The 13,743-nt window shown below is 40.5% G+C and overlaps 1 protein-coding gene across 2 annotated transcripts in view; it reads left to right on the top strand.

The window, feature by feature from the left end:
* Window positions 1-292: 292 nt before the first annotated feature.
* cers1 (ceramide synthase 1) overlaps window positions 293-13,743 on the top strand; it is a 30,037-nt gene continuing 16,586 nt past the window's right edge. For both annotated transcript variants that reach the window (XR_008607593.1, XM_055053807.1), the window contains exon 1: window positions 293-1,473. Coding sequence is in view for 1 of the 2 variants with exons in the window: in XM_055053807.1 (XP_054909782.1) it covers window positions 1,237-1,473 (237 nt within the window). In the remaining variant the exon portion in view is untranslated. The remainder of the gene's footprint in view (window positions 1,474-13,743) is intronic.

The following is a 13,743-nucleotide window of genomic DNA, read 5'->3' as shown; positions in this document are numbered from 1 at the left end:
TCTAGGTAATAAAAACTAAATGTTCCTGTTCTGCAAGATTTTTTTTCTAGATTCTAAGTTTGTTCTAATTAAGTTTGTATACACATATATATAATTTTTTTCATTCTTTGAAGATTTTTTTTTTGAAGATTATGTTATTAATCTGTAAATAAAACAAATAAAAAATTGCCCTAAAAGGTGAAAAGGTGTGTGTCTGCCTCAACATTGCAGGTCGGGGGTCCGCCCAAAGTCCTGCAGAGGGCCGCAAACGGCCCCCGGGCCGCACTTTGGACACCCCTGTGGCGGTGTACGTGTTTCTCTGCGCTGTCACTTTAAACCATTCTTTCAGTTCCTCGGTGGTCTAAGTGGAGTTCACGAAGAAGATAGCGGGCCTGTAATTGCTACGTCACGCCCTTACGCTAGTTGTTTTTTTTTTTGTTTGTTTTTTTTTTTTTCATAAACGCAGCTCAGCCATAAAAGCAGACTGTCCTCTTTTCTTTGAACGCACCAGTTGATATCCGCTGTGGGGCTGAGAGCGCCTCGTCAAAACGCAGCGTCGGACACGTTGACCGGCGCCGCAGAAAGAGAAGAAGAAGAAACGACGCGTGCCTTCATAGACCGGCTTATATGTCACTCTGATTCTATTTTCACCGGAGTAACTCGTCCGTGCCTCCGAGCGGCCGCGCTCCCTCATGAAGCGGCAGAGGGTCGTTATATAAGGCGGATAGCGGTCCGAGATGAGAGCGCGTCTCTGACAGCGGAGCGGCAACAATAGTCTGTCTGGCCGGGCTCGGTTTAAAGGTTAATTCAGTAACGGTCCCGCTAACACCGGGGAAGCTGCTCCCTCCACTGCGCTGTCCGTTTGGTTAACTGTAAGCTAGGCGGCTAACCTGCCGCAGAGGAGCCGTGTGCGTAGCGGAATGATGAGCGGGATGAACCACCAAGCTGCCGCAGATGGGTCGGATTAACTTCAAGAAAAACCCTTCCTGTAATTTCTATTTAAATTTTTAATCACCGCCTTTGGTTTGATCCGGCACCGAAGATTTATTTTTTTTATTTTTTTCCAATGAAAGAGCAAAAAAAAAACATGGGCCCATGTCTTAATTTGGGAAACAAAAAATTAGGCGCCTAAAGAGGGGATAAGCTTGTTAGATAAGCTTGCTCTGGGTGCTTTATTGAGCCAACAAGCCTGGTGAGCGGTCAGTCTGGACTCCCTCTGCTCCTCTCCCGGTTTTTACCTTCTCTGTCGTCGCAGCGATGGGCAGCGCCGGGTCGGTGGAAGTCGAGCCCATGCCGGGGTACTGGGAGCTCATCACCAGAGGCTCCAGCGCCATGCTGGGCGCATGGAGGGACTGTGATCACTGGGGTCTGGAGTCCTCCAAACGGACCCTCTTGGATAACGCACACATCACCTGGACCGAAATCGCCCTCTTTTTCTTTTGCGCCTTTTTGTGGACGATAATCAGGAAGAGACTGACAGAAAGTCTGTTTAAGGTAGGTGAAATACACACGCACACACAGCTACTCAATGCTCCTTCCTCTGAGGCGCATTGCCTCTAAGATGCCAAAAAAAAAAAAAAAAAAAAACCACGAGCGAGAGGAGGCAGTGCTTGTCGGACAGGTGGGACACATGTTCACACGCACACAGCCGGAAAAGCCAGAGCTTACCCTCTCCGCAGAGAGCTTAACCACAATGTCAGAAAATATTAACCTGACTCACACAGGCGTTCAAATAACACAGCTGCTGCATTCACAGTCTGCTCTTACTCTCTAGTTTGGGGACTGTGAGTCATTCAAGATGGTCGGCTCAAGCTGGGCATGGAAGTGTGTGCCCACGTGTAACTGCGATGCACATGCTCTGATCATGCGTGTGTGAGAAAAAGGCCTCGCACTTGTTACTGTGGGGCCACCCACGGCAGGAGACCTTCGTCGTATTTACTCCTGTGCGGCACAAATGTGGAACATATTGAAGGAAGGCCTTGTGTGCGCCGTGCAATCATGTTCACATTTATTTTCCCCATTTTGTCATGTTGCAACAAAGTGTTTTAAGTGTCTAGATAGGGAAAAATTGTAAAATGGTGTGAAAATAATATGCATATGTACAAAATGTCTTTATTTATTTCAGTGTAAGTAATATGGAATAAAATGTTGCTGCAGTTATAAGTGAAATCCATATTCTTCTTTGAAAAATGGCTTTAGCTCTGTCACAATGTCTGGAAAGCATCTGTGAATAGAAGTCATCAAGTCTTCTGAGTTGAATCTGGGTCTGGGCTTCATTGGCCCAGTTGACGTCAAGAACACTTTGTTTGATTCAAGTTCTTCATAATATTGTAGGCGCGTCCTTTTCGCACCTGATTCACCTGACTGCATTATGTATTGATAGCAAGTTATCAAGAATGTTAATTATCCATTCTATGCATCAGGTGTGTGGTTGGTCCTAAAGACACTGATCTAAAGCACATCTAATGTAGTTTGACTGTTTGTGCAGGGTGCCGGTTCTGCTGGTGTCATTAACCACGGGTCTTAGGATTTTGTTAATTTTCTAGCTTTTGCTCGTTTTGGAAGAAGGCCAGCCTCCCCACAGCACAATGCTGCCACCGCCATAATTCACTGTGTTCAGGGAGATGTGTTGTGTTAGGTTACACAATATTTCAAATGCTCGCAAAAAAATCTAATCTTAGTCCACATTTGTTGAGCGCACAAATAATAATTGTCATGGCAACAGACAGTTTCGTCCACCTGAGCTTTGGATTTCTGCAGCAAAATTATGTTATGAAATCATTATGTTAATTCTGAAGGCATTCGTTTGTGCAGGGTTTTATTCAGGATTAACAAAGTATCCCCTTAATTTTGGGAGATCGGTGATCGGCCGATACTTGCATGCGAAGCCAATCTTGACCCCCAATCCTCCTTCAACAAATGACGAAAACCCACCTGTTGCCCTCTTCTGCTTTCCAGTGAGAGAGGTTTGACGGGCCACCAGGTCATGTCTGCACATTTGCAGTTAACAATAATCACCCCACTTTTGTCAATTCAGTGACTTTTCTTGCTATGTTTAGCAACATTTCAGACAAAAATCTGAGTCGGCAGGTCAGGCAGAAAACTGCAATCTGTTTTACTCTTGAAGTGATGAAAGCACAGAGTGTTAAGCTATTACATAAAATTTCAAAGTGCACTGAAAGAAAATCAGAAAAAATCCCAAGGAGTAAAAATATGTTTGCAAATCTCAACAACACTTTTACTATTTCTTCTGTCAGGCACTTTTACAACCAATCAGCAATAGTCTCAATAAATAAATAAAAAATTATAGATTATTTTATGTCGAATGATACAGTAATTATTATCATGAAGATAAGTGAGAAGAACTCTTTCGTCTTACTGTCTTTGCATTTTGGTAACCTGCTGAAAGCATGATGAGGTCAGTTCAAAATGTCAGAAACAGAGACCCATTTTGAAGTGGAATTTCTTCACAAAAAGTGCTGAATTGGTACAGCACTTTTTGTGGTTATTTGTTGGAGGTAAAACTGCTGAATGTTAGCAGTCACCAGAAAATTAGCTACCGCAGCAATCAAAGTATCCCTTCATGCTATAAAAAGATCAAACACCGTCTTTAGAGAAATCACATGGTGCTGCTGGAAAACTATGGCGTGCTTGGAGATATGCGCTTACAGAACTGCAACAACTCCAAAAGCAGCAATCTCACCCCATTTTGTCTAGCAGACACTCAAGCTGTCATCTGGCAGGACTGGACCTCTGCCCAGATCTTCTATATTCTCCTCCTTACCCATCCAAGACCCCGGGATTCCTCCTTCCTCTTTCTGCTGTTAGGTCATGCCAAGCAAGATTCGTCTCTGCACAGAAATCCTGGATGTGGCTTTTGAGATACAGACGGCAGAGAGCATCATGCAGGATCTCAGGGCAAATCCAGACTGAAAAAACTCTGAAAGAGGCCTGCTTTATCTTTTACAGTGTATAATTATGTCTTACCGGCACAGCACCCTTACGATATTATCAGACTGATTGGTAATTAGTGCCTAAACTGCCTGTTATTGAGTTCATGTCAAATCCAACTGGAGAGGGCGAATGTTAGGGATGAGGCGGGTGGTTTCAGAGCAGGTCAGCCATGCAGAGATAATTAAATTTTATACAGTATTATTGTTATACATTATAAAACCAAACTTAGCTGTCAGGGAAGCAGAAGTAGATTGTTTGTGTTCTTGTTTCTTCTGAACACATCCCACTAGCCTGAAACAAAACCAGATTGTTTCTCATTAAGGAGACTGACATGTATTTAATAGCTGCCTTGTAAAGATTGATGGTGTGCTTTTTACTGTATTGACATGTGCTGTTGCTGTGGTTTCTTCAATGGAATGAAGAAATTACATCTAACAATGTATACACATCACATCGTTAGAGCTCATAAGAACCTGTAATTGCTGACTGTTAACATGGACTTTAGTTGACAAAGTTCTTTCAATGTTTTAAGACCTTAAAACTTTATCTGCAAACATTTATTAGCCGATTCACAGAAAAATACTTAGACTTTTTGTCAAAACCGAACCTGGTATACCTTTTGCACTAGTGTGAACTGAATTTTAAAGAATCGGGAGCGCTGTTAAAATATCAACTGTAATTACAGAGCGCTCCACAATTATTGCCACTCTAAGTTGATGACCGTTTGTGGGAACGTTTCATAAGTAATAGATGACGTCCAGTGTCCCTGCAGTAAATTTATGATGTGGCACAGATGTGAATTTCTTTAAAATGGGAAAAATAGGGGAACCTGCTAAGCAAAGCAAATGTGTGTTGGGATCAGAAACTTATGAATGTAATTTGTTGACAATTGATCAGTTTAATAACTAAAGAGTATTTAAAATTTTAAAGCAACATTTTAATTTTATTTTATACTGAGTTAAAAAAAATACAGTTTGACTGCAACTCGTTAAAATGGGAAAGACAAGAGAACATGCCATTCAGTCGAGGAAGATTTATGTTAGCAGGAAAACCTGCTTCTGTCTAATTTATTTACACCAAGCAAAATGGCAAACAGAAAAACATAACATTTAATTAACCTCGATAAGTCAAACATGACAACAAGAAAATAGCTTGAAGTCAAATCAATACATACAAAGTTTTAGTATTAGCACAAAGTTCAGGAATGTCACAGCAGGGGATCTGGGGGTTGTCCAATCTGACCGTCATTTCCACAAGAAAAACCTTATATAAGCGCAAGCAGGGTCAGTGTGTCCCCACTGGACTGCGCACAAAGTAGAAAGCTTGCCTGACCCAACATACTCTATCTCTCGATACTGTGTTTAAACAGCTGTAATTGTAAGCAGTGTGAGTCTATCCTACAATAACAAAGTTGTTTTTGCAAGTTGTGAGTAACTTTAGAGGGCGTTGTATGTTTTTAAATTTAAAGACCAAATTCATCAGATAAAAATGATTCATAAAGATACTGTAAGTCAACTTTAATGTCAGAATTTCAGAGGTTGTTGCTCCACAGTGTCTGTCCGCCAAGCGGCAATAAAAACTTTATTCGTTTCATGGTCAGTTACTTACAGCACTGTAGGTTTGGTTTGATGAGTTGACTAACTTAAGACACATATCGTGTATTGTAATCATTACTCTCCCCTGCTCAGGAAGTGCTTCTGTTTTTTACTGCGGGTTACAGACTCGCCTTGATTTTTCTCTTAGTCAGGAGTTGGACGAAACAGTTAAGAGACACGTCAGAGCAAAAAATCTTGACTCGTTTGTAATGTAAGAACACGTTTAAAACTAAATTGTTGGGCTTTTATGACGGATAATTTTCAGATAACTCAAGTGGCAGAGCTTCGACCCAAACATGGACGGTGTGTGATAATCCGTTAAATTGGGGAATTCAATGTGTTGCCATCGTTTCACATGTGACCGAGCTCATCTGTTGAGCAGCTCGTTGGGGGTTGTTATCGCTCTGTCGCCCAGAAAGGTGTTTCACATTTGCTTTGATGCGTGGCTGCATGAGGCACTGCAACACACATCCAGGTTGAATGAACTTCTTTTACAAGCCACCGTTACGTAAGATAACCATGCTCTTCTTTGTCAGTTGACAGCGTTGTAACACTTGGCTGTTCAAAGAAAAACTAAATGTGGCTGTTAAGATAAGAGCTGAAAAGCTCTTCTGAGGAACAAGCATGTAAATGTTACACTTGGAGTTCCCAGCTATGACTTCTTCCTCATTTTCTTTTTAGCTCTGCTCTGCACAATTTTGAGAAGGCTCACGCAGCTTTTGATGTGTTCAGATTTGCTTGCATGATGTGACCAATGGTGTAACATTTGCATCTGTGTGTACAGCCTGAGGGTGCAGGATGGTTTCAGATGCAGAAAATTCTCATCGTCTCTGCATGCTCTTTCTCGTTCTAGAAAGCGTAGAAGCAGTTCGTAAGAAGCGCGCGTTGCTTCAACAGGAAGTAAAAACGTTCATTAAAAAAAAAATGGAGAAGAAAATAGAGTTCAGAGAAGGGGGGGCAATCTGGGGGAATAAATGAACAAATGAAGAGGAGTTAGAAAGAGGAAGGAAGAGTAGAAGTGAGCTTGTAGGGCCTCGCCTGTCGACTCAGCTCCAGCAGCCAGTCTTTAACATAGTTGCATATTCACCCATACACATATATGTGCTGTTTGAAGGGACATGTGCTCTTTGACGTCTGATCACTTTCTAAATGTTTGCGTCCCGCACCACTCTGCTTGTGTGTTGTGTGCTCTGCAGTCAAGCTCTGTCAGCGGCAGCAGTTTGTAACCATTCCCATAAGTGCCTCTCGGAGCAGTAATTTTGCAGCTTCAGCTTTGTCGCAGAGCTTATCCTCCTTCACTGAGCTGGATGGCGAACAGAGCTTTCTCTCTGTTGTTCTCCTAGTTCAGAAAGCATCCTCTGATTCCATGGCGCTCCCAACCACAGATCCCAGATCACTTTCCATTAAGTTGTTGCATATTAGAGCCACAGCCAGAAACCTAACTCTGGGGTTTGTGGTTAGCAGGGAGTGATATCCATCCTTCCAAAAGTGCCCACGCAGATAATGCTTGCTTGTAGTTTTGACACTAATTACAAGCAATAGTGAGTTTTTATTACATTAGTTTGTCGTCAGCGCTCTTCTTCTGTGGCCCAGTTATCTAATTTCTTGCTGCATCGCATGGGTTACGAGCAGCACTTAGGCCGTCACTTGACGTGCAATATATTTTCACCTTGGCTTTGGATTTGTAGTTCATACACGGAACTTATGGCTTCACTAAACTGTCCTGCACTTCACAGGCTTGCTGAAGTTAATGTAGCTTGTCACTATAATAAATGATCTGGAGCAATCCTAGATATTGATCAACCTCGATGTCAAAACCACCGAGAGGTGAGCTGATTTACATTGATTAATTCTAGAAAGTTCTCATGAGATATCTTGGCTTCCATCTATGTGCCACGTTGACACATATCAGTCACCTGAAGACGTTCATGCATGCAGAGGAAAAGTACACAACGCAATAAAGAGGCCTTTTCTCCTTACAAAGGTCCTTCATTGTGCTTTTTCAGTCACATACAAAGCATCAAAGATAATGAGAAGTTTTTATACATTTAGGCGAAAAAGCAGAGTCCGAGTTGACCCGGTTTTGTGTGAAAATCCCTGCGCCAGGGTTCTGCAGCCTGCAGCTCCAGAGTGCAAGTGGAAGATGACAAAAAAATCAACTACTGCATTTAAATATAGATATGTTAACGACGGCCTTCAGATTTAGCATTTTCTAAAACAAGCTACTTTTCTTGGGTTACAAATTAGGTGTTTTACATCAACACTGAGTGGAATATTTGCTAACATCTTATAATAGTATTCATTTTAATACCTAAAAATAGAAATAAACTGTTGACTCTTTAAAAATTGCAACAAATTTAATATAGCAGAAAATTACAAAAAAACGAGAAGTTGTCTTTTTCAACATACAAAAAATCTGTGCTGCTCTAAATTAGGTTTTTCAGCTGATGCAAAAATATCTAATTTTAATGTAACCGCTAATGACTGGTTGTTGAACCCTTAACGACAACACACCTTGTAAAGGATTTTCTGATACCAGGACATGAGTCTAATGTTTTGTGTTTATGATGCAAAGCACTTTGAGGATGAACGATCCTTTCAGCGTCGAACCACAACATTTAAACATCTTTTTCCAATTCTTTGGATCTTTTTTCTACACTGCGTGAAAAGATGATTGCTTACTGAAGGCTGCTGATAAATTGACCTTTTGGTTCAAGTTTATAAAGCCAGTTTTAAAAGTATTGTTTTTTTGAGCTTTGTTTCATAATTGAAAGCCCACTCTGCTCCCACTCACCTCCTACCTGCTGATAAACACAGCCTCCAGCCACATTTGAGCTCAGCAGAGCTGAAGTGGCTTAAATGAATAAACAGACTTTTTAAACATGGCCGCTGTTTTTTCCTTTCTCGGTTTACAAGGACTGTCATGAATAGTTTTCCAGTGAGATGTGACGAACTCTTAACAACTTGTCACCCAGGTTTATGTAATACATTGTCTGTTGCTTCACTGTGGGGATTGAAATAATGACAGCCATAAAAGCAGTCATTATGAGTCTGGACAACCACACTTAGGAACTTTGACGAGATCTTTGTTAACTGGCATCATTCATGACCTTATTCCTCTCCCATAGATTGAGCGCAGCCTGGAGCTTTGTTCACAGATTGCGATGGGATGTTCTTGGTTAATAATTTAACGGGGAGTAGTTCTGCATTCCTTAAATGATAGTTGCAACAGGGTTGTTTATACATTGCAACGCATGGGGATGAATCAGCTCTGTTTGCAGACGGTCAGACTTTCCTCTGGTCAGTAGGAATCCGACATGAAGCTCTGAGTCTGTGGTCACCCTCCCAGCATTTTTTTCTTCTCTTCTGTTCCCTCTCGCTCCTCTGTTTCGGACAGCCTTTGACTAGGCCAGAACGAACTGTAACTGTGAGCGCCTTGCTTGGTGGAGGCATCTCCTCTATCAAGGACACTTTTTATTATCAAATGAGAGAAGTGAGTGGTCAGAGGAAGCTGAAGTTCACTCTCTTTTTTCTGAAAGGACCACATCATGTTTTATGGCTCGCCTACCATAATTGTGTGGATCTGTTGTTCTTGCACTGTCGTTATGGGTAACATCTAAAGAGCAAGCAATTAGATGAGTTTCCCCATCACAGATGGGCTTTCTCTTTGTCTGTGGAAGAAATTGCAACACTTGTATGGAATCCCTCTCATGCAGAGTGCAGTGTCTGGACAGCTTGCTTTCATCCCCGTCCTTTTCTGAAAATACTGCTCATTGCGCCTCCCCTCCCTCCTCGCTCATGCATCTTGTCCTCCCTGTCTGTCCCCATCCTCTGCGCAGTTTGGGGTTTGCATAACCGCAAAGCTTAGTTAGTGCAAATTGAGTGGTTGAGAATGAAACCTTTGAATTAATTCTTTCAAGTCTGGCAGAAATTACAGAAAGTCTTCAAGCTAGTTAGAAAACCTTTGAAAGGTTTATTTGAAGTTGAGGTCAAAAGAATAACAAAAACATAACCTGAAATGTTTCCAGCTACATTTAAGCTGAAAATGATTCAAGATGCTGCGAGATTTAGATGTAGTTTAGTTGATTAAAATTATTAATCGCATTTTGTTTAAAACAAAATTTGAGATTTTATCTTTGACCCATCTTACCAAGCACCATTTAAGGGTCTCAAAGTATGAGGACCTGGATTGGATTCAAATATAATTTTTAAAAATAATATAAATTTCCTTCCTCTTCACAGTTGTGTGCTACTCTGTGTTAGTGTTTCACATAAAACTCCAACAGAATAAACTAAACGTTTTGGCTCAAAAGTGGCAGCATGTGAAGAATGTTAAGTGATGTAAACAACAGTACACACACCAGCTCTCCTGAACCATAAGATACACACTTTGAACCCTCAACACACACCGGTGATGTATGCTACCGTTAGGAGATAATTAGTTGATGTTTTTTTCTCATCAGCTTAAATCAGCCTGGCTCTCACAGTTCCGCTCACCCACTCTTGTGTCAGCCCTCGTTCTCGCCGTGTTGCCATAAGTGTGGCTACTGTATTATGAATGACAACCATATGTCTTCCAGCTGTCAGCTTGAACCGTGAGCCAAGTCGGTCTGTGTGCAAATTCAGAACCGCCTGACGCACACATGCAACATGACACATCCAGTTTGCATAAAACCCTTGTATTTTAAGGTGCTGACATGGTTTTAAGGTTAATTCAATTTGAAGGCGGTGGTGTCTCGCTCTCCGCAGAGCTACAAATAAAGTCCTCAAAAAAATGCTTGATCCGCCTGATTGGCTTCAGCTGCATTATCGCTTTGGTCAGTTTTGGGTTGTGACCTGACATTGACACAAACACAGTTAACTGAAACCACTAGACAAATAAAGCCACGCAAGGTCATCTAAATAATTTCTAATTTGCAAAATAAGAAAGAAATCAGGGACATATTTGCTTTACTTTGTACTGCTGTGGAAATGATAAATATAGTCGCCTTATCAAAAAATGACTTTTTTTTTCAACATAAGCTTTTATTGATCATAGTTTTTCTAAACCTGACTGCATGCCAGCTTCCAAATAGTTTTTCCTTCACAGATTGCTGCATTTCACCACATAACACAGTTTATTTCAAGAAAGCACGAGTGTGCAGCTATAGACATCAGCGGTGACAAAATGAATGCAGCTCTTCTAAAATATAACACGTTTTTGTTTCATCATCTAATTTATAGGAAATGATTGAGAGATCAGAGTGAGACTGGCTTTCACATTCCTGCTTCCCAAAAAGGCTGATATGGTGTTAAAGGAAACACCATTCCGCCATATTTAAGTGCAAGTTTCCTCTTAAGACGCACAGTCACACACACGTGAAATCACAAAAAAATGTAAATAAATAAACATGAAAATGCCTCTGACTGACATATTTTATTTTCATCATGACTTCTTGTCTATCAAACATCTATGCTTTGAATTTAATGGCAGAATAATCTTTTACCATTCTGAAAAACTCATCTGTTCTGATTATTGTTCTTTTTACATGTGACGGCTGAAGTCAGTGATGGTTTGAAAAGTAAAATGTGGTTTTATTGAAATTGATCAATGAAATACATTTAATTTTTGATGCTTACACATCAAGACATTTTGTTTTAATTAGCTTTCCATACATCATGCTAATGCTGATGTGCTCAGATGTAGATGTTGTAACTCAATAGTAATATTTAAAGCTGTTGTCAAATGAAGTTGCTATATAAAGGAGATTGCAAATCTGTGATATTCCATCAATTTTACAAATAACTTGTCCCCAATGTGACTTAATATTGTGGATTTTCTTGCTGCTGAGCCTGTGTGCAGTTGCTCTGATGCTCTTGGCGTTAATTTGATAAACAAGCGAGGCGTTAATGTCTCCTCAGGGACTCACTGATGAGCTGGAACTCCCCCAAGCAGGTGTATTATTTTGTTTTTGACAAATTGTCATGTATGGAGTGTGAAGCGAAAGAGGGCCTTTTCAGAGTATAAGCACCACAGTTATGGACCAGAAACTGAAACTGCTGATCTTATGCAAAACGAAATAAAAATAGCTGAACCAGTGACTTAAAACAAATTCAGAAATGCAAAGTCACTTCATGTTGTTATATTGGGAGCCTGATGGGGAGTTAATATTAATTTTTCACTCTGCAGAGCTAGAGAAAAAAGCATTTCCTGTACTCCAGTGTTTCCTGCAGCTCCAGTCTGACAGCATCACCTGTCAGTCAGATTTGGTGCTCCTCCACACATGTGCATATGGCGGTGAATCATCAGCACTCACTCAGACCCGTACTAATTTAGTGCCTCATCTAAACACGGGCTTTAATCAAATTAAGGCCAAATATTCAGTTGCTGGTGTGAACTATACGGGGGGACTAAGTTTTCCATCTGCCAGCCACAATCTATTCCCTTCTTTTGGAAAGTCAAACATCATCACATGCTGCTGCATCCTGTTTCTCCTCAGATGTAACTGATTTGTTCTTCAGCAATATCTACCTAAATTATTGGCTTGCATGATTAAAAGCCTTAAAATAATTTATTGTGGTAGAAGATCTCACACTGAATGTTTTATTTTTATGCGATGGGGATAAAAATACCACATTATCACAAACGTGATAATATAAAAAAAATCAGTTGTTGGACTATTAGCTACAACTCCTGATTTTATTATCTATAACATACATACATAGATTGATAAAAAAAAAACATATTATCTACCTATGCACCTAATTTTAGCTTGAACAATAATCTTACATGCTTTTAATTAGTAATCCTTGATTTCCTTTTTCCATGATGCAAATATGTTGTGACAAAAAGGTCTACTTCTCTTCAGAACAGGAAAAAGTAGAGAAAATTCTTTCATGTAAGGAAGATATGACTTATTCTTGTATCTAAATTAATAAAATTTTTAAGCCTTTGGTGCGAAATTGTGAAATGCTGATAATGGAGATGGACAGTAGACATTGATAAGGACTTTTTGATCACTTTTCTTTGACCAGCAGGCCTCATTTGACCTCCATTGGTGCTCTGTAGCATCTATGTTTGGTTTGCTAAACCAAACGATCTCACATCATAATTACGTCCTCTACCAAACTTCACTCTTGACTCAACACAGTGAGGCTCAAAATGTGGACGCCTGGAGCTTTTTGACGGCAGAACTGATTTCATTTGAATTTACTCAGATCCCCAGGGCTATTGATGGCTTCAGAAATGTTTGTAGAATCGGTCTAAATGCTTATTTTTTTATGCTGTTCTACAAATGAAGGTGAATGACACATCTGAATTTTATATTTTGATGGGGCGTCTCAATGCTTCTGGCAACGTAATGAATGTCAAATTTAGTTCTTCAAGCTAAAACTGACAGAACAGAAGCAGAAAAGATGCTAAGTGTGCTTCAAAGCATTCGTCTTCTCTGTTTCTGTGTGAACATACCTGCAAACTTTCCTCTTGGTGAGATAAATTATTGATCGAGTCGCTGTTTATCCTCCGTATCACTCACATTTCTTTTTCAGTCTGTGTGGAGGGCTGATTCATCTTGAGACCCTGAAGGAACCTATCCCTCGTTTTTTGTTTTATTCGCAGACATACAAATAAACAGCTGACTCATTTCCCAGCATGCAATCCACCAAGTATGTAGGCAGGAAGGGGAAATAAGGAGGGCACTAAACGTTGCCGTGATTCAACATTTTGTGAGCTGGAAGCGTTTTTGTTTTCAGTGGGTCAGCAAAGATGTGGCGAGACATGCAGCGGAGAAAACCCCTCTGGGGGAAATGGTTTTAAGGTTTGATGCTGTGTAATCTGAGGGTTTGTTCCACAGTTACAAAACAAAACAGCTTCCCTCCCACAACCAGGCTGCTTTTATTGTTGCTGTTTCTTGTTAGAAACCTTTCCTGTTCCTCCTAATTAGAGCGAAAAAATAAGCCGGGCGCAGATAGCTGGCGTGACGACAGCTGATCCGCACTAACTCCTTGGAGGAAACGGATTAAAGATAAATGTTGGGAACACAACACAAAAACACTGACAAAACATAAACATAATAACATTCGGAAAAGCTGAAAAAATTACTGAAGAGACCCGACAAAACACCAAAAAGCCCATATAAACAACATGGCTTAGTGGGAAATGCAAACAAGAAGGGACCTTGCAAGTGATTGGTTGTATGATAGAGAAAAAATAAAGTAAACTTAACATGGTGAAACA

This window comes from Poeciliopsis prolifica, unplaced genomic scaffold (assembly GCF_027474105.1).
Source record: "Poeciliopsis prolifica strain line A6 unplaced genomic scaffold, Auburn_PproV2 SCAFFOLD002, whole genome shotgun sequence".
In the NCBI taxonomy this organism is placed as follows: domain Eukaryota; kingdom Metazoa; phylum Chordata; class Actinopteri; order Cyprinodontiformes; family Poeciliidae; genus Poeciliopsis; species Poeciliopsis prolifica.
The sequence above is the reverse complement of the archived record's forward strand: the minus strand, read 5'-3'. Positions and strand labels throughout refer to the sequence as shown.